This window comes from Moschus berezovskii, chromosome 18 (assembly GCF_049115385.1).
Source record: "Moschus berezovskii isolate FMDL1 chromosome 18, NW_MosBer_1.0, whole genome shotgun sequence".
NCBI lineage: Eukaryota > Metazoa > Chordata > Mammalia > Artiodactyla > Moschidae > Moschus > Moschus berezovskii.
This window is the reverse complement of record NC_142477.1, coordinates 74966840-74989150: the sequence shown is the minus strand read 5'-3', so window position 1 is coordinate 74989150 and position 22311 is coordinate 74966840. Positions and strand designations below refer to the sequence as shown.

The 22311-nt window shown below is 37.3% G+C and overlaps 1 protein-coding gene across 5 annotated transcripts in view; it reads left to right on the top strand.

Moving 5' to 3' along the window:
- RANBP17 (RAN binding protein 17) overlaps nucleotides 1–22311 on the top strand; it is a 372874-nt gene that overhangs the window by 260135 nt on the left and 90428 nt on the right. For all 5 annotated transcript variants that reach the window (XM_055421802.2, XM_055421801.2, XM_088827772.1 and 2 more), the window contains 3 exons: nucleotides 1014–1094; nucleotides 12682–12745; nucleotides 12838–12946. In XM_055421802.2, the coding sequence (XP_055277777.2) occupies nucleotides 1014–1094; nucleotides 12682–12745; nucleotides 12838–12946 (254 nt within the window). The remainder of the gene's footprint in view (nucleotides 1–1013; nucleotides 1095–12681; nucleotides 12746–12837; nucleotides 12947–22311) is intronic.

Below are 22311 nucleotides of genomic sequence, written 5' to 3'. Positions count from 1 at the left end.
GTCCCTGCAATGGTTCTTTGATTTTTCTTTTGTTGTATTACTTTGATCTTCTTACTGTGCTTAAATATCTGCATAAATATTAATTTTTAATAATAGACTTTTAAAATTATGCTTTAATTTTAGAATGGTAGCATTGTTATCTGAAATTTAATTTCACGTTTAAAATTCACCATCCAAAAGGAATTGTTATTTGTCAAGGTCTCCATCCAACTGCAGTATGCAGAATCAAAACATAGTTTTGAGAAGTTTACAGACTTTGTTGAACTTCAGTTCAGTGGGCAGCCTTTTTTAAATTAAAAACAAAGTACTCAATTTTAAAGACCAACTCAAGGATTGTTACAAATTGGAATCATTGAGAGAGATTTGGTTGCCTTCAAACAGGACATTCATTGATTCCAGTAGAAACCTATGGCTATCAGAGACTTGTTCTTGGAACTTGTCCTTAAATTATCCTTGTAATCTTAGTAGAATTAACTAGTTTCTGGTCAAGAAATAACATTGTACACTTAGCCTAAGGTTCTATGCCTCCACTTGACACCTTACTTCCTCTGTGTAACAGATAGGTAGCACTGTCTTACTTGCAGAGAACACAGCAAGATAAACAAACGTGATCATAAGAAGTAAGTTTCAGAATCCCAAATTTGATGGCTCGTTTCCTGGGAGTAGTGTAAGTCTCTACTTGACTCCCTTTGAAACTCCTATTGTCACTCCCTACTGTGTTTGTTTTGGGTACAAATGTAATGTTTCTTTTGTGAAACATTTAGGCAAGTTTAATTTACAAAAATAAATTTAATGAATAATAGACCGTTTGGAGAACAGTGTTGCTTATGCATCGATTGTGTATAATTTTCAACATGAAATAAAAAGAAGAGAAAGTGTTCTGTTGGTATTTAAACCCACTTTGTGAGATATTTGTGATGTAGGTCAACTTACATGAATGATATGTATTTCCATGTTCTCCCTACACAAGCAAATACCTTAATTATAATTAAAAACTTTTTTTTCATATTTAGTGTTACAAACCTTAAATACTGGGGAAGATGTGAGCCTGTAATTTCAAGGACGCTTCAGTTCCTAAATGACCTTTCTGTTGGATATCCTTTTTACTGTATCTGATAATGTACATAAACAAACCTAACAAGTGCATTCTGTTGGCCTTATTTATAATTTTTCAAGTGTTTTTCTTAAGTAAAATGTGTTTCATTTAGCCTTATCTATAAATACATAATTTTGAAAGATTTATATTAGCTACATAATATGAAACATTTTATTCAGAGTCACAATTGAATTTATATGGATATATAGATTTCTAACTAGCAGAAGTTAGATTTATACCCACCCAGGTTTATAAATGGATACGCAAGAAAGAATGCAACCACATATGTTTGAATCCATGATTTTTCATAACTGTTAGGATGGTGTTGTTTTAAAAGAACACATATAACTAATCTTAAGAAGGTCAGTATATTCTAAAAACTGTTATTTTATGAAAACTGTATTCCTAAGAGTCACTATTTCTTCAGTGTTCATTTCAATTGAAATGAATATTATTTTCTCTAGTTAATAGGTACAAAGGAGTAACAGAAAGGGAATTATAAGGTTTTTGACCACTTCCTTGATTATTTCCTCTACCAAATCAACATCTTGTTTACTCTAAAATAAGATTTCCCATTATACATTAAATGGTTAGGTCTCTCTTTACCAGATTTTTCAAATCTAAAACCAGAATCATCCTTTCTTATTAGATCATAGTTGATAGCATTGTAATATTTCTACCAATGAGAGAGAAGCATGTTGATTATCTTTTATATGTTAGCTATCAAATATATAGGAGTTGTGAAAAATAAGTGTTAGTTTAGTTAACCACTAAGGTTAGCTGATATTTTAATACAAAGACAGCATTCTGAAAATGGGTCGCATTGGATAGAAATCTTTAACGTGAGTTCACTCCAAGAATATGTTTGTATTAGTTAAGTTTAAAATTGTGTTCCTTGGCAAACCATAAAAGATTTCCAAAGTATTAGACACCCACTTTTGTGCTGGAATTTAATATGCAACTTTTTATTGGAAAATAATCGTCCTTGTCTGGCAAAATCCACCATGCAATATTTCTGTTAGTAGGTATAATGCAATAAAGACAGGGAGGGCTATTTATCACTACAAATTTTGAGGATTTCAGGATTCTTTTTATTATTTTAATATATTTCTTTGATATTAAATCAGAAAAATGATAAATTACACCTGTCCAGGCTGTTTTTCCTTTTTACTGTAAAGTGATGTACAACCCAATTCCAGTGGTCATTTTGGCTTTTTAAGATATGTATTTTTTCTTATTAAAAAAAAAAAACTCAACCTGTATTTTTTTAATAATAATGCTGAAATACTCTTTATTTCTAACATATGAAGTGGTTTATAAGTACTTCCTAGTATTGCAAACTCTGGCCTTTTCACAGTGTATTACTCTGAGAACATATTATCTGGAAAGAAGCCTATGTTATTTTATAGCACATATCTGTGTTTAGATTTACACTATTTTTTAAGTTGAAATTGAACTCTAATATAAAATTAATTTGACTTGTATTCTTTTTTGTTTAATTTACATAAAGCCTAATTTATTTGTATCTGCTATTTAAGATCCTTTCCTATCATTTATATCTTTTATATATTCTTTAATCCTGACTATAATCTTTTATTTTACAAGTCACTTATTGCTTTTGAGCACTCCTTTTTGAAGTTAATAAAAAATCATATTTTCCAAAAGCTTATTAGATAAAAGTTTAAAAGCTGTAGCATTTTAAACCAAGGGATAGGCATAATTTCAACTTGGGTACATTGATTTATATTTTTTAACAATTATTTCAGGTTTGCATATTTAGAAATATATATTAACTCAATTTGATTTCAGTGCTCAGTTATTTGAATTATAAATCATTATGTCCCTTCTAGCTGATCAGTCACGGAACATCTTTGAATTCATTTGCATAACGGAATATGCGAGTGGTGTATCCATCTCAGTGCAGTTGCTGGGCACCTAATGTGCGTTTTGTTGTTTCTAATCGATTTCTTTATTGTCATGTGTTTTTAAATCCTGATTTAAAGCGATACGTTATTTCTATGTTAAAAATAAGATGGCTTAGCGATAGAAGCAGTTATGTAAGATAAAAATCATCACCAACTGACCTTTATAAATGGAAATCTGTTTATATATTAATATTCAAAATATTTGTATTGAAAATGCTAGTAACAAATAAATGAAAAGCATGTTATCTTACTGTAAAATTTTTAAATGTCCCTTATTACTTTTATGATGCATGTTTTCAAATAATTATTGGTTTTTTAATTTTATTTTTATCTTCTTCAGCGTGGATCCTACTCATTATTTATGGTCCTCAAAGCCAGTCTCTGAACTGTTCTTCTATCTGACTGCTTGTTTAGGAATTAAAATCACAAAGGTCCTCATTTTTAGGAAGTACTAAAAAGCCTCATGTTTATTTACCTAAGGCAGTCATCTCAAACTTTAGTGATAGTCAGACTTTCTGAAGTTCTTGTTAAAATACAAATTACTGGGCCCCACTGCCCCCAGAGTTTCTGTTTTAAGAGGTGTTAGACCGAGACCTGAGAATTTGCATTTTCATTAGTTCTCAGCTGATGCTGGTGGCTCACGGACCATATTTTGAAGACTTCTGCCTTAAGTTAATTAGAAAATAGAACTGAATGTCCTCAACAGAAAATCTGAATATTTCTCCTACAGAATCTTCTCTGAGGGAATTTGTCTTCACTTAGAAAAGGCAGATTTGACATTTTTAGAAATGGTCTAGTTTTCTAAATAATAATGTGTGTGAGGAGGCTACCATTATGTTAAGTTCCCAGATTTCAATTGGAAAGCCCTTGTTGCATTTATTCCAAGGTTTCTGTTGGTAAATTTGAAGCTTTCTAAATTGGCAAGTCTATTGTAACTTCAAAATCCATTGGCCTTTTTGAGAGAAAGTTTGTTCTCCCAGCAGATTCATTATATGTGGCATATACGGCAAATTTAGCAAACTTATCTGGTAACTTTTTAATGTACTTTTTAATTTTCCAAGATTAAATTTCAATAATTCCAGATTCTAAATAGCTTTTTCTAACAGACACAGGATTGAAATTACTCTGCCCTGGGGCAATCCTTCACAGTTAGGTTTAATACTTGGGTATCCTTTTCCTGCTTTGATATGTTTTCCCATCATAAATTCTGGCTTCTGTCTAATTGGGAAAGATGTAAGATTGTTTACGTGATTAGGACAAGGAAGCTGCCAGGAAAACTGGAGTGAGAATAAGGGTCATAGAGAGCCATCAAATAAATTTACTTTTTCTTAATGCTTAGAGAGAGGGAAGTATCACATTTCATTCATAATTCTGTTTTTAATCATTATTTCAAGTTTTTCTTCCTTTGAAAAATAATTGATCAACATTTCTATTGGAATTCATTGTTTACTCAGATTTATAGCAGTTGCATGTCTCTGAGTTTCAGATAATAATGAGAAAGGAAATTTCATTTTCTGTTAGGCCCTCTGTTGGTAGCTGCCCTTATTACATCATCCTCAAAGGTTTGAGAAAACCCAAAAGATAGTCTTTAGCTTCTTAAAAACAGACCTCATTAAGAATTCTACACTAATTCATGAATTTATCCAGACTCATTTTACCCTATTGATAATGTGAACTCAACAATTCTTAGAATTAATAACTTCTTCATATTATTGCAAGACCACATACATCATCCACGGGGCCCAGTACAAAATGAAAATGTGGTGTATATTGTTCATAAATGATTAAGAATTTAAAGTCCTCAGCAGCAGAACATTGAACCAAGCAGAGGCCTTTATACCACAGGACTCTGTGCAAGTGCATAGTCTAAACTCAGAAACCATGAAGCTGGCTCAGGTTATCTGCTGTAAAAATAATTCCTTCCATTTGGCTTCAGACTAACTTTCTAAAGCTATCTCCCATAGTTCCTGAACACCAGGATTTGGTGAATCCTGAATGAGATGGGGCATCAGGAAAGCGTAGAGGATGAAAGATGAAACAGGAGTCTAGTATGAAGTAAGGGGAAAGACGGAAGTAAAACTTCTGGATATGTCTGTTACAGGAAACATTTAGTAATTCTGCTTTTGTGAAACAGTATTAAAATGTATCATTGTATTTCAGTGAATATCACCATCTCCAGATGGTTTGCAGATTGTTAAATAAAACTAGTTTCAGCTACATTGCTCAGGCATACTGCTATTAACATTTCTCATCAAAAGAAATGTTGAGCTATTTCTTTGTTTGCTGTCTCTGTCATCTTTGGAAAAGTCATCCCATAATTTATCTGCTCTGTTTGTTTTTATACTAGCATCAACCGTGAGAATCTTCTGTTCCTCCTCTGTAGCCCACTTATGCAGGCCTTCTCTCAGTTCTTCATAGATTCATGCTTTACAAGGTTACCTTCCTTGAGTATTATTTTGATCTGATCATTTCACTTCCCAAAAGCCCAGAATCACGTACTTCTTGGGTCAAAATAAAATTATTTATTTAAACTTGAGTTCTTTAATGGTACCTAATTTATTGAATTCCCAAAACTAATTTCCTGATCCACAACTCAACCCCAATTTGTACTTTATACTTGGGCCAAGGAAATTTGTTTTGCCTTCCCCTTGATACCCTCCAGGCTTCCCTGGTGGCTCAGACAATAGTCTTCCTGTAATGCGGGAGACCTGGGTTCGATCCTTGGGTTGGAAAGATCCCCTGGAGAAGGAAGTGGCTACCCACTTCAGTATTCTTGCCTGGAAAATCCCATGGACAGAGGAACCAGGCAGCCTACGGTCCATGGTGCCACAAAGAGTCTGGACACGACAGAACGATTTTCACTTTTTTGATACCCTTCATTATCTTTCACTGAATCACCACATATGCTATTCTCTTCATGTGACCCATTATAACTCACTTAGGTCTCTTAAATTGTCAGGTTCTGCTACAAACTTGGTAGAGCCATCCTGAAGTAATTATTAATTATAATCCTTAGTCACTGTGTTAACTGAAAGAACTCAGAGGGGTCATTTAATTTCTCTAAGGCTCAGTTTCTTCATTTGTAGAAAGGGAATATTATCTGTCTCTTCAGTTCAGTTCAGTTCAGTTCAGTCGCTCAGTCGTGACTGACTCTTTGCAACCCCATGAATCACAGCACACCAGGCCTCCCTGTCCATCACCAACTCCCGGAGTTCACTCAAATTCGTGTCCATCGAGTTGGTAATGCCATCCAGCCATCTCATTCTCTGTCGTCCCCTTCTCCTCCTGCCCCCAATCCTTCCCAGCATCAAAGTCTTTTCTAGTGAGTCAACTCGTCTCATGAGGTGGCCAAAGTATTGGAGTTTCAAATTAGCATCAGTCCTTCCAATGAACACCCAGGACTGATCTTCTTTAGAATGGACTGGTTGGATCTCCCTGCAGTCCAAGGGACTATCAAGAGTCTTCTCCAACACCACAGTTCAAAAGCATCAATTAGGATTTTGTAAAGATTAAATAATAAGGCTTCCCTGATAGCTCAGTTGGTAAAGAATCCACCTGCAATACAGGAGACCCTGGTTTGATTCCTGGGTTGGGAAGATCCCTGGGAGAAGGGAAAAGCAACCCACTCCAGTATTCTGGCCTGGAAAATTTCAGGGATTGTATAGTCCATGGGGTCACAAAGAGTCAGACACAACTGAGCAACTTTCTGTTTCACTTTCAAATAATAAATATGTAACAATATATCTATGTTATCTAACAGTAATAAAGCACCTGGTATTACTGACCCAGTCACATGGTTCAGTTCAGTTTAGTTCAGTCGCTCAGTTGTGTCCGACTCTTTGTGACCCCATGAATCACAGCATGCCAGGCCTCCCTGTCCATCACAAACTCCCAGAGTTCACTCAAACCCATGTCCATCGAGTCGGTGATGCCATCCAGCCATCTCATTCTCTGTCGTCCCCGTCTCCTCCTGCCCCCAATCCCTCCCAGCCTCAGAGTCTTTTCCAGTGAGTCAACTCGTCACATGAGGTGGCCAAAGTATTGGAGTTTCAGCTTTAGCATCAGTCCTTCCAATGAACACCCAGGATTGATCTCCTTTAGAAGGGACTGGTTGGATCTCCTTGCAGTCCAAGGGACTCTCAAGAGTCTTCTCCAACACCACAGTTCAAAAGCATCAATTCTTCGGTGATCAGCTTTCTTCACAGTCCAACTCTCACATCCATACATGACCACGGGGAAAACCATAGCCTTGACTAGACGTACCTTGGTTGGCAAAGTAATGTCTCTGCTTTTTAATATACTGTCTAGGTTGATCATAACTTTCCTTCCAAGGAGTAAGCGTCTTTTAATTTCATGACAGCAATCAGCATCTGCAGTGATTTTGGAGCCCAAAGAAACAAAGTCTGACACTGTTTCCACTGTTTCCCCATCTGTTTCCCATGAAGTGATGGGACCAGATGCCATGATCTTTGTTTTCTGAATGTTGAGCTTCAAGCCAACCTTTTCACTCTCCTCTTTCACTTTCATCAAGAGGCTTTTGAGTTCCTCTTCACTTTCTGCCATAAGGGTACTGTCATCTGCATATCTGAGGTTATTGATATTTCTCCTGGCAATCTTGATTCCAGCTTGTGCTTCTTCCAGCCCAGCGTTCCTCATGATGTACTCTGCATATAAGTTAAATAAGCAGGGTGACAATATACAGCCTTGACGCACTCCTTTTCCCATTTGGAACCAGTCTGTTGTTCCATGTCCAATTCTAACTATTGCTTCCTGACCTGCATACAGGTTTCTCAAGAGGCAGGTCAGGTGGTCTGGGATTCCCATCTCTTTCAGAATTTTCCACAGTTTATTGTGATCCACACAGTCAAAAGCTTTGGCATAGTCAATGAAGCAGAAATAGATGTTTTTCTGGAACTCTCTTGCTTTCTCCATGATCCAGCGGATGTTGGCAATTTGATCTCTGGTGCCTCTACCTTTTCTAAAACCTGCTTGAACATCTGGAAGTTCACGGTTCACATATTGCTGAAGCCTGGCTTGGAGAATATTGAGCATGACTTTACTAGCGTGTGAGATGAGTGCAATTGTGCGGTCGTTTGAGCATTCTTTGGCATTGCCTTTCTTTGTGATTGGAATGAAGACTGACCTTTTCCAGTCCTGTGGCCACTGTTGAGTTTTCCAAATTTGCTGGCATATTGAGGGCAGCACTTTCACAGCATCATCTTTCAGGATTTGAAATAGCTCCACTGGAATTCCATCACCTCCACTAGCTTTGTCCGTAGTGATGCTCTCTAAGGCCCACTTGACTTCACATTCCAAGATATCTGGCTCCAGGTGAGTGATCACGCCATCGTGATTATCTTGGTCATGAAGATCTTTTTTGTACAGTTCTTCTGTGTATTCTTGCCACCTCTTCTTAATATCTTCTGCTTCTGTTAGGTCCATACCATTTCTGTCCTTTATCGAGCCTATCTTTGCATGAAATGTACCCTTGATATGTCTAATTTTCTTGAAAAGATCTCTTGTTTTTCCTATTCTGTTGTTTTCCTCTACTTCTTTGCATTGATCACTGAGGAAGGCTTTCTTATCTCCCCTTGCTATTCTTTGGAACTCTGCATTCAGATGCTTATATCTTTCCTTTTCTCCTTTGCCTTTCGCTTCTCTTCTTTTCACAGCTATTGGTAAGGCCTCCTCAGACAGCCATTTTGCTTTTTTGCATTTCTTTTCCATGGGGATGGTCTTGGTCCCTGTCTCCTGTACAATGTCACGAACCTCCGTCTAGAGTTCATCAGGCACTCTATCTATAAGATCTAGTCCCTTAAATCTATTTCTCACTTCCACTGTATAATCATAAGGGATTTGATTTAGGTCATATCTGAATGGTCTAGTGGTTTTCCCTATTTTCTTCAATTTCTATCTGAATTTGGCAATAAGGAGTCACATGGTAGATGCTACTAAATGCTTCATTTTTGTTCCTTTTCTTTTTCTTAGTGTTCTTAGACACCTAGTTCTTTTCTGTATTTCTGGGGATAAATATAATATAGCCTAGTATTGGCTAGTCTTCTCTCCTATTAAACTGTAAGTTATTAGCTATTAGGGCTGTTTTGTTTCCTTTCTCTATAGTTTCAAAACTTCATCACATAGCAGACATTAGACCATATTGTTACCTCTCCTGTTGAGTGACTAAACTGTAAGTAACTGAACTCTTGTTCCTTACACACAGTTATTAGTATTCCTTAATACTAATTGGTTATACCTGTTTGGATTTTTTTAGTCTAGTACAGTTCATGAGCATAATTCTACTTTTGAAATCACTAATATTTCAGTAATTATACTATACACCTATCATACCTACAGTAATTTCTATCGGGTAAGTTTTTATCTGTGAACTTTCTTCTGTCATCAAGATCTAATTCTATCTATAATGTTTGTAAACATGTATGGCTTTTACATAATTGCCTAGATCAGTACCATTATCTACCCTCTTGTGCTTAGTGAATATCATGCATATAATATACTACTTTGATTTTAAAATAAAAATTTCATCACATTTTAACACTTCTGAAAATAAAATGTTTTACAGTTTTCTATTTTAAAACTCTTTCTTGGTAGTGCATATAATAATGATATTCTTTATAATCAATGATGTTTTAGAATTGATGAATTACAATATTACTCAGTAAATACTTGATGCCATGAATTGAAGTAATACTTGGTGCTACTTTGCGCACTAGCTGCTAAAGAGTGTGGTACCTGTAACTTAAAAAACCAGGGCATTCTCAATTTGGTTATTCTTCTCTAAAAACACACCATTCTTTCGACTTTTTCTTGCCTGAGCTAACTAGCAGTGAGACCATTTTCACTGCCATCAGTGTTTTCGTAACCACATGGATACAGACAGATTTTCTGAGCATTTTGTTTGTAAGTTAATATCAACCAGTCTGTGGCGTTTGCTCAGTCCTGAATGTGATGAAGGCTCATTAATGAATTGATGCCTCCTAAAAAAACAGTTTCCCCTGTCCCTTCTGGGGCAGAGTTCCAGTTTCACTTGTACCTCAAGAAGCTAGTGATCTCTGTAGAATCATTTGGCATATTTCAAATCGAATGGATATGATTTAGCCTAGTGAAAAGAGCTTATACTTTGAAGTCACACAGACCTTTGAAGTTTGGTTTTGAATCCAAAAGTTCTGCCATTTATATGTTCCATGTGTGACTTTTATTAAATTCTCTTACTCTTCTAGACTTCTGCTACTGTTACTGTTAACCACCATTAACCACATGTACTGTTAAGAATGTTGTCAATAGGCCTCTGAAATCTAACCTGTACTGCCACCCAACCAAAATGGTGCAGCTTACAAGAATCCTAGTCTGTTAGGGAAGAATGAAAATTATGAAGATGATGTATCTATTTACCTTTTTTATTTTTGTAAAGGCCATGGCTAGCTTTGAATTGAATTCCTATAGGGAAATACAAGTATTCAGATGAACTCATTTTTTTCTTTATTGAAAAAAGTTTTTTAAAATCATTCTTAATCTTCTTCTTTAGAATGTAATTAAAAGGCAGTGAGGCTGGCCTGGGTACAAAGTGCACAGATGCAATTCTGCAGAAAATATGTCTTTGGCAGATGAGATTCTTCCTGTGAATGTTCTGTTTATTGCTACCATAAATATTCTATTGTCAAAACATGACTTGCTGTTTATTAGCAGCACTGACAGGAAGATTCCTATTAATGGCAGCATTCTTATTACCCATAGACCCTGTCACTTTTAACTTTGCAATTCTAAGAGAATTTTATTTGGTAATTACTTAAGATATTTCTTAGCTTATTGATCCCTACCCCTGTTTACCTGAGTGGAGTTTGAGTGGCAGCTCTTCTGCTCAGTGACTTACGCTGGAAAAAACCATCAAGTCTGCCTCTTTGTCAGCAGGGGGACTTGCTGCCTATCAGCCTTGATCCCGTCTCGTCGTGCCAGAGACACGCCGTGCACTGAGCACCCACTGAGCGCAGGGCACTGAGGGAGGTGCGTACGCACGGCCACTACCCTTAGGGAGTTTACAGTCTAGTTTAGAGATGAGTAAAATATGCAGTTGCTTAACCTGCAGCTGGAATGGGTTGCCTTGAGTCGGAGCGGCTTGAATCTAAATCATACTAATTGCCTGTCTTTTGGAAAGTTTAACTTCACTTTTATAGTCTGTTTCCTCATTTGAGAATTGGCGTCTATCTCATGGGATTGAGAGAATTAACCTTGAAAGTAGTAAGCATTCTATAAATGTTCATGCTCTGCCTCTTTGTGTCATCTCCATGATTTATAATTGGCAAAGGCATGTGCACCATCTGATCCTCACAGCCCAGGATAGCTTGGATATATCCTTATTTGTTGAAAGGAAAACTAAGGCTAAGAGAGACAGTGCAGTACTCAGGCTCGTCCAGCTGATTGAATGGTGTAGTCAAGCTGAAAGCCCAGGTTCCCTGACTTTGGTTTTCTATTCTTACGCCCACACTTGAGAGACTAACATTAAAACTCGGCTCATCAGTGCCAGTGTGTGGGGTTAATAGACGTCTGCATTTGGAGATGATGTGAAGGAGAAGAGCCAGTGCTTTCCCTGGGACATAAATGGGACCATGTAAGATTATTATTATTTTTTGGAACCATATAAAATCACTATGGTTTGAAGAAAGGTTTGTGTAAGTATGTAGGGAATGCCCCACAGCCCCAGCTAGAGCAGAAAACACAGGACTCGGCTAAACCCTAGTAAGCGCAGAGGATGTTTGTGTGCTGAATTGGTATTCTTAGAACCCACTTCACCCTTTCTTTGATGATGGCACTAACCAGAGGTTATTTAGGCTTTGGGATCATGTTTGTGATGTTTTCAACTCTATTCTCAATCTGAGTTGAACTGTTCAGGTGATAATATGGTACAGTAGAAAGTAGGTGGCCTTTATAGTCAAATCTTGGGTCAAATGTCAGCACTCTCATCCATAGCGATGTAATCTTGGACAAGTAACTTAGTTTCTCAGAACTTCTGTTTTCTTATCTACAGATTAAATATAATAAATAATATTTAACAATGTAATTATGAAAATTAGGTGGGTTAACAGATAAATAATGCTTTGCACCTAGTAGGCGTGTAAGAAATTTTAGGTCCTTTAAACCTGTACTTCAGCATTTAAGGACCTGCAGTTGTGGTCACTACATCCTCCTAATTGTATTCTGATTTTCTTCATCTAAAGCAGAATTTCCTTAGAATTGAATAATTTTCTCTTTCTTGATAGCCTGTTATGGGTCTTTCATAATTATTTTTTATGAAATAATATTAAGTGAAAAGAAGTTCTCAAGTTACACCCAAAATGTAAAAAGGGTCAATTTTAATTTTCCACTATCAAGGCTGTGAGAGTAAAAAAGTTTTTGTCTTAATTATAAAATTCATTCTTTCTTTCCATAGCTAGAATATGTATAAGATAGGAAAAGTAATTGCACTGGTTAATAATGGATTGTCATTCTTAACAGAGTGGAAGGCATTTCTATAGGAATAAAACTCTTTAGAAATAATATTTATTCATCATAAATAGAAATTGATGCCATTATAGTTCAATGTTATTTTGTGATCTATTACTTATTGATAAGACAATCATATTTCCCAGATTCCTTAACATCTATTACCTATATCCTTTTAAAAAAACTTGTGAAGATAGAAGCCGTGAAATTCATGCTAAAAAATCACACGGTGAGTCTTATTTCCGTGAATCAATGACTCGAGTTTTCTGGGTAGTGTAGGTCAAGCATTAGTAACTTTGGATGCTCTTTTGCTTTCATTAGAGTGAACACTTCCCCTTTCTTGGCATCAGTGACAGTTACAGTCTCAGTGACTTCAGATGCCGAACAACCTTCTACACAGCCCTCACTCGTCTTCTGATGGTAGATCTAGGTAAGGTTAAGAATTTAAGCTTAATTAATAAGGGATCGACAACATATTTGTGTGAATGAAGGAGTGCCATACTTGTGGGTACCATATTTAACTAATTGGAATTTGACAGTTTTCTACAGCTTTCTAATATTTGAGCATTGACTCATTAGCTTCAGAGCCAAAAGACAAATTTTTGTATAGAAGGTGGTATTTTTCACTTCACTTAGTACTTGTGTTAATTCTTTACTTCAAAATTTATTTTCTGGGTATCCTTTGATCCTTTGGGACTTCGCTAGTGGCTCAGACGGTAAAGAATCTGCCTGCAATGCAGGAGACCTGGATTCTCTCCTTGGGTCGGGAAGATCCCCTAGAGAAGGGAGTGGCAATCCACTCCAGTATTCTTGCCTGGACAATTCCACGGACAGAGGAAGCATGGCAGGCCACAGTCCATGGGATCGCACAGAGTCAGACATGGCTGAGTGACTAAGACTTTCCCTTTGATCCATTAATTTTACTGCTATACAAATCAAAGAGTAATCTTAAATACAGAGAAGTTCAATAAAAAAGATTTTCTTTGTAATGGCATTTAATCTAAGAAATGTGGCAATGATGTAAATGTCCAACAACAGGGAATTATAAAGTTAGCCAAATTTACTTACTTGATGGAATAGTCTGTAGTCATTAAAAATTATGATTCGAAGACAAAGTAATATGTGAAATTTTGTTATAATATTAAGCAAAAAAGTGAGGTATTAAGCTGTGCAAATGATGTTGAGGGTGCTCATTGGGAGGGAAGAGAATGCATCAAAAAAAAAGTCTTAAATGAAATTTTCAAAAATGTTAAAATGTTGTCTTTGAGTAGGGTACTATAGATAACTTCCTCTTTTCTGGTAATTTGAAATTTTCCATACTATATTATTTTCCTAATGGGAAAAATTAACTTGTTTTTGTTCTATTTTGTTCTATTAGCTTTGAAAAGCTAAAAGTTAGAAGTATCCACAAGTAGATAGCTACCTTAGAATGGGTACTAAAGCCTCTGTGTGTTGACCATGTCATCTGGAATCCCATTTTTCCCCCATGTTTGGATACTTCTGGTTAAATTAATCAGTTTATAGACACATGAGAGAGTTAAATCAATGACAATGTCACCCTTAGAGAAAAGAATACTGATGATACTTTTTCTTCCGTTCTCTTGCAATGTATTGATTGATCCATCTATTTAAATATGAATTTTTTAAAACATGATCATATGTAAAGAAAAGGGATAAATAGTTTCATTTTGCACATAAAAGGCATTGACCCTTGTAATAGAAAGATAACTAAATCCTTCTTTGCTCCACATCTATGTTATTTTCATGCATTTCAACAGTATATATTACCAGAAAGACAAACAGCCAAAAGTTGAGGAAAATGCAACTTATTAAGGAGGTTAGTGGGATTGATTTCTAAAGAAAGATTAAAAGAACCATGTATGTATAACTTGGCTAAGTGACAAGTAGGGCTTGAGGCAAAGAAAACTGTCTATAAATATTTGAAGAGTGTAAACCAGGCATGCAAAACCCAATCATCTGCTACCTTAGGCAAATGGGAGATCTGAGTGACAGCTTCGCATACTGCACACTGGCCTGTGTTACCTCTCAGCGGCTGCCTTGGAGAGCAGAAGAGCAGTCCAGACTCTTTGTCATCGTCCTCCATAATCATTTAGAGAGCACCCTATGCTGAGCTCTGAGGACAAGACAAGGACCAGTCAGACATACTGGCCCCCGCCCTCACGGAGCTAGCCTTCTTGCCTTCCCAATTGTCTAAGCATTAAAGGAGATAATGAAACCCTTGTCTAGACTTAAATTTGTTTTCTAAGCCTTAAAATCGGACACGACTGAGCGACTGAACTGAACTGAACTGAACTGAAGCCTTAAAAGGAGAAGGCAATGGCAGCCCACTCCAGTACTCTTGCCTGGACAATCCTGGTAGGCTGCAGTCCATGGGGTCATTAAGAGTCGGACAAGACTAAGTGACTTCACTTTCACTTTTCACTTTCATGCTTTGGAGAAGGAAATGGCAACCCACTCCAGTGTTCTTGCCTGGAGAATCCCAGGGACGGGGGAGCCTGGTGGGCTGCCGTCTATGGGGTTGCAGAGTCGGACACGACTGAAGCGACTTAGCAGCAGCAGCAGCAAGCCTTAAAAATGCTCTTTTAATGACCTGTCAAACAGACTGAAAGAAGCAGGGAGACCAAAGTTAAACAGATACTCAATGTAAGTAAACTAAATCTGAGAGTAGATAAAAATGAAAAACAATATCAGCTACGCTCAGGGAACTTGTGCATTGTTTGAAAAGAAATTTTTTATTTAATAGTGTTTTTTCACTTTAAAAAATAATTAAACATATATTATAAGCATCAAGTGATGATTTGTGGTAAACATTGCCAGAGCTTCCTTCCCTTGTTACAAAGCAGAGTTCCTTTTCTTCCTCAAATGTGCTGACTTTTAGGGTATAGATTTTGCCTTCTTCGTCTTTTCTAGTACCAGTCTCAGTATCTCGGCATTGTCGGTGCTCAATTAGTATTTGGTGAATGAAGGACACACCGTGCCATCGTCCTGGCTCCTGAGTTCAGCTCTGCCTGCCATGGTCTCTCTCTGGGAGTAGTTTGATCATTGGACTCTCGAAGACAAAACAAATCAAGTGGCTGATTGCTTTTGCAAGTGTTTATCTACACTTGGCCACTTTTGTGCTCGATGAGTCACTTGTTGCTCTCTGTTCAAGTTATTACTTTATAGACAAGCATTTGTTGAGTGTTGTTGAACACAGTTTTATTATTTGAAGCCTGTCTCACAAGATAGATTGACTAGATGTTGCTATCAGAATCCCTATATATATGGCTTTATAGTTTTCTGTTGGGTGTTCACTTTCATGAAAACAAGGAAAAAAGAGATAGTGATGTTGTCAGATTCAAAGATCCATGTATTAAATGAGGGAAATATTAGATAATGAGAATTATTCTCAAATTAAACAAAAAAATTGAAGAGGAACATTTTATATCAGTGATTTAGAAAAAAAATCTCATAGAAAAAATACCTAGCCAACCTGCTTGCAGAGCATTGGATGTGATTCTTGGATTGAAATATAAAGCATATTCTAATTGAATCTTTCAAAGAAATTGAATATTCTTTGTGTATAAGCCATGCACACTGGAGTGATTTATAAGGGGGAAGAAATTGGGTGTCACATTAATTGGTATTTACTTTGAAATGCATTTTGGTTTCTATTCAATAATTTGTACTTTGTATGAATTTAATTAGATGCTATGTGCCCCAGGTTGTATTTCAGATTAAAATGGTGGGGGTGGGGGTGTTGACAATAAACAGTTGTACCACTTTATCAAATTGCTCTTTGGCTAAACTAGACAAAATGTTCACTTGTATGAAGAACAGAATTGAAAGCATTTCATCATCAGAAAGATGATGTTTATGTTGGCAAGATTTTTTTTTATTTTAAGAAATTATAAAAATTAATTTAAGAAAAACCCTTCATGAGATAACATACATACAGAAAAAAATAGTGACCAACCATATGTGCATGCATGTTAGCCCTTCCAAGAATCACTTAAAGTTCCCAAGGTTATTTTTAAATTAACTTTGTCAATCTAATAAACTAAAGGAAAGATAATATTACCCAAGCCAGTAAACGGAGAACCTCCAGGGAGCTGTTCGGTGTAAAATACTAGAATAAATAAAAACCTTCTATTTTGTTTAATTTGAATGGAGGTGAATTCAGCTGACAAATATTGCAGAGGGGAAGTGTGGAAACGAGCTACAGTACACCTTTTTGTTTTGCAGAGAACTAAATATTGTTAGTTGCAGATTAAGTTTTTTACCAGCCACAAATTTAGAATTGCTCAGTGTCGTTGTTGATTTTCCTTGGACACTTTATGATTGTACCTTATCTTGAACTACTCAGATGAGAAGCATGTTGATGGGATCTAAGTGAGCAGTGCTTTCCTCAGATATTCAGACTCTTAACAAGCAGTCATACTTTTCATGATCACAGGGGTACTAATATTAAAATGGTGTTTATGGACTTTAAGAGAGGGTTCTCTCTTTAGGGATGAAGGTAGCATAATATCCATGTACCTTTGTGGCTTCTAATAGGTAACTGGCACCTGAAGATATCTCTAGCTTAAATTTGAAAAATTTGAAATAGCAAGTAAATGACTTGAATAAAAAGGGAGGAGTATTCTAGAAATAGCTGCTAAAGAAAGAAGTGAAAATACAAAGGAAACTCCTTTTCTTTATTAATAATAACTAACATTTGTTTACAAATTTATAGTTTGCAGGCCAATTTGACATGCATTGTCCTATTTGACCTTCACCGCAGCCGACATGAAATAGGTATCATTGCATTGTTTATCTGTTAGGAAAGTGAGATACGAAGAGATTAAATGACGTGCCCAAGGTCAGTCATATAATCTGTAGCCCTCTGACCGTATATTCACTTTTGCTGTTCCTTTGCCTGTCATTTTCTCAAATCAGTTAGGGAATGTAACTTTTTCTTCTTCATTTTTATTTGAACTACTTGGACTGAATGATTAATTTGAGGCTGGGGGGAAGAAGGGATTACTTTCCAAACTTCTATCTAAACAGATAAGATTCATGTTTATTATTTGTCCTGTATTGGTATATTTCAGTTCTGTGGTCAGTGAAAGTCAAATGTAGTTTTTGAAATTTTTTCTTATGTCTAATAATTGGCTAAAGCATATTTCTTCTCTTGGGAAAAAAGGACACAGAAGTAGATAGATATCCCAGGAGGATTTAGTAAATGAGAAGCTTGATCAGAAATAGTCAGTGTTCTGATCGATAGGAAGGATACCTCATGTCTATCACTTGTGTCCATGACTTGGCAGAGACTGTCTGGGAAATAGACATTTGTTGGGGTTGAGGAGGAAGTGGGCAATACTGGGTAGAAAAGCAGCTGGAAATACTTAGAATCTGTAATGAGATAATTAAGACTAATGAGCTGGCCCTGTAGGCAGAAAGCAGCCCATTAAATTCAGATCCAGTTTTAATAACTTACCTGGTTTTGAGGGTAGAGTCCAGAGCACCCCAGGGAATGAGATGCTTCAGGGGAGAAATTTTTAGGATAGGTTTCTTAGAAAAGAAATAAGTAGTCTTCTATAGACAATGTATTTTTCTGCTGGGAACTAAAATAAACATTCTGGTTCCCTAGGAAGAAGAATTAAGATGTGCCTCAATTTTCTCATCTATTAAATGGAGATACCTACTTTGAAGAACTGGCCTGTGGTTTAAATAAGATAAGCATGTGTGAAAGGGCCTGGAACAATTCCTTTCACAAAACAAGCACTCAGTATATATTAATTAATTATGACAAATATTTTATTGAATGCACCGTTAGGGGCATTCACTGACAGACACTGGGACCTCAAAATGAGGCAAATTTAATACCCTTAATGCAGCTGCTCTACATCCGTGCAGCTGATGACTTCTCCTGACTGATACTAAAACATCCTGCCCAAAACCATAAGTCATTTTAAAGCCAACTAAAATTCCTTGGTAGTTGAGAGGGAAACTGACATACCAAATTTGGGCCCAAGTTAAATCTAGCTATGCACATTTCTCAAGCCTTTTTCTAATAACTTTAGAAGTGCTATCCTCATAAAGTACTGGGGAACAGCAGATAATGTGGGCCTAGATCTATAGAAGTCACTGGCTCTTTTATGATCTTACCCTATGTACTTGGGGTTTTGAATTTTTTTATTTTTATTTTATTTATTTATTTATTTATTTTTGGCTGCACTGGGTCTTCATTGCCAGGCTTCCCTGGTGGCTCAGTGGTAAAGAATCCACCTGCCAATGCAGGAGATGTGGGTTCGATCCCTGGGTTGGGAAGATAGCCTGGAGAAGGAAATAGCAGCCCACTCTCCATGGAGAGAGGAGCTTGTTGGGCTACAGTCCGTGGGGTTACAAAGAGTCAGACATGACTGAGCACACACACACACGTGTCTTGGTTGCTGCACCCAGGCTTCTCATTGCATGGCTTCTGCTGTTGCAGAGCACTGGCTCTAGGCATGTTGACTTCAACTGCTGTAGCACTCAGGCTTAGTTGCCCCACAAGATGTGTGATCTTCCCTGGCCAGGGATCCAGCTGGTGGTACCCTACATTTCAAGGCGGATTCTTAACCACTGGACCACCAGGGAAGCTGGTCCTTGGTTTTAAACAGATTACAGTTATCCCTCAGTATATACAGGGCCTTGGTTCCAAGACCACCATCCCCCACCAGTACCAAAATCTGCATTTGCTAAAATCCCTAAAATAAATTGTCATAGTTTTGCAAATAATGTGTACACATCCTCCAGTATACTTTAAATCATCTCTAGATTACTTGTAATACCTAATATGATCTAAATGCTACATAAATAGTTGCCAGCCATGGCAGATTCAAGTTTTGCTCTTCGGACCATTATAGAGGCATTTTTTCCTGAATATTCCTAGAATCCGAGGGTGTGGAACTTATGGACATGGAGGGTCAGCTGCTTTCTTCTTCACTCCTTGCCTTCGTGTCTCCTTCTCTGCCTCCCCTCTTAATCCTTATTAAGAGTTTCATGGCATTAGACCTGATCTTTACTTTAGTTTCCTACTACTTGTTTGGGGCTTCCCTGGTGGCTCAGATGATAAAGAATCCATCTGCAATGCAGGAGACCCAAGTTCAATCCCTGGGTTGGGAAGATCCCCTGGAGAAGGGAATGGCTACCTACTCGAGTATTCAGGCCTGGAGAATTCCATGAACAAAGGAGCCTGCTGGGCTGTTTTAACAAATTACCACAAATTTAATGGCTTAAATATTATAAAAATTTATTTTATAATTCTGAAGGTCAGAAGTCCAATATGGGTTTCAGTGGGCTACCATCAGTGTTAGCAGGGCAATGTTCCTCACTGGAGGCTCTGAGGAAGATTATGTTCCCTTGCCTTTTTCAACTTAGAGGCTACCTGCTTTACTTGGTCCATGACCTCCTTTTCCAAGGTCCATCAAGTTCTTCTCATTCTGCCATCTCTCTGGTTTTCCCCCTTCTGCTTATAACACATTCATGGACCTTTGCAATTACATGAGACCCACCCGGATAACCCAGGATAATATTCTATTTTAAAGTCGGTTGATTAGCAGCCTTTTAATTCTCTTTTGTCATATATTCACAGATTCCAAGGATTAGGATGTAGACATCTCTGTAGGGCCATTATGCAGCCTACCATTCCTGCTGCTGCTGCTAAGTCGCTTCAGTCGTGTCCGACTCTGTGCGACCCCATAGACGGCAGCCCACCAGGCTCCCCCGTCCCTGGGATTCTCCAGGCAAGAACACTGGAGTGGGTTGCCATTTCCTTCTCCAGTGCATGAAAGTGAAAAGTGAAAGTGAAGTCGCTCAGTCGTGTCCGACTCGTAGCGACCCCATGGACTGCAGCCCACCAGGCTCCTCCACCCATGGGGTTTTCCGGGCAGGAGTACTGGAGTGGGCTGCCATTGTATTTCACACAATACATATTCGGCAATAAATCCTCAGGTAGTGCAGCAGGTAGTCACTGTTGGTGCCATCATTGATTATTACCGTAAGTATTCATATTCCTTGCTCCTCCTTGGTCACTCCCCCAGCTCCTCAGTAATCCATCTGCTATTTGCATTTGAGAAAATGAGAAGTTTCACTGTTTACAGGTAAGGGGGGGACCCAGATATTTGCTGGTGTTAGTTTTTTTGGGGGTGGTGCATGTTAAGATTCTCACACCACAAAATTCATCCTGTTAAAGTATATAATTCAGTAGTATTTAGAATGTTCACTTCCGTTCCGTTCCGTTCAGTCGCTCAGTCATGTCCGACTCTATGCGACCCCGTGGACTGTAGCCTACCAGGCTTCTCTGTCCATGGGATTCTCCAGGCAAGAATACTGGAGTGGGTTACTGTTTCCTTCTCCAGGGGATCTTCCCGACCCAGGGATCGAACCCGGGTCTCTCGCATTGGAGGCAGACGCTTTAACCTCTGAGCCACCAGGGAAGCCCAGAATGTTCACTTAGTGTGCAACTATTACCATTATCTGATTCCAGAATATATTCATCACCCTAGAAAGAAACCCTGTACCTGTAAAGTAGTGTCTCCTCATTATCCCTGGCTCCTGGGAGCCACTCATCTACTGTCTATCTCTATGGATTTGCCTATTCTAGACATTTAGTATGAGTGGAATCATATACGTGACCTTTGTATCTGGCTTCTTTCATGTACCATGATGTTTTTGAGGCTCATCTATGTTTAGCATATATAGCACTTTATTCCTTTTTTGGCTAATATTCCGTTGTGTGGATATACCACATTTTGTTTATCCATTTATCAGGTGATAAACAGTAAGGTTGTTTCCACCTTTTGGCTATTTTGATAATGCTGCTCTGAACATTCGTATGTTAAGTTTTGGTATGGACATATGCTTTCAGTTCTCTTGGGCATATGCCTAGGAATAAAATTGCTGGGTCATATAACAACTCTGTTTTTAACTTTTTGAGTACTTACCAAACTGTTGTCCAGTCACTAAATCATACTATATTTGCTTCACCATTTATATTCCCACCAATCTAGATTTTAAATTATACAAAATAACAAATGAAGTACCCTGTAAATAAAATACCTAAGAGCCAACATACTAAAATAGTTACAAAAAATTGAAATTCAAAAATGAGTAACTTTCTGTTGAATCAGTTCATTGGAAATCCAGTAGAGGGAATGTGGCTTTGGGTATCCCCCTAAAACCTGAAGAATATTGTTTTTATCTATGCATGACTGAGAACTCAGAGTGTTATGTTAATATTTACTTTTCCTGATGCCAGTGAAAATAGTAGCCTATAAATTGACACTTCAACCTCTCAGGTTATACTGGTGTCTGAGCCCTCATCTTGTTAGAAAAAAGAAACTGGCAGCTTCCATTATTATTCATAAAATGTTCACATGTAGATTTGGCATACTGAATATATGACTGCATACTTGAATATGAAGTTGTAAGAACACGTTTTCTTTTTTTCGTATGTAAAACAGTAAATGATACCTTCATCAGTAACACAATGGGGAAAAATCTTTAATGGATGTATAAAGTGTTTTGCACAAGTAAACAAAAATGACCAGTTTTCCAGCTGAGATGATGCAACATATCATTGCAGTAATAGGAACAGTGCTAACTGACAGTGTTTCTATGGGAATAATGCACCAGTGATTCTCATTTGCCCACCTTAAACTCAAGTGACTGCGGAGGAGTCCCTGTTTCTCACCAGAACCAAGCTGATTGTTCTTCACCCTCTTGTCATTTCATGCAACTGCAAAGTCAAGAGTTTGTGACCCTGACTTC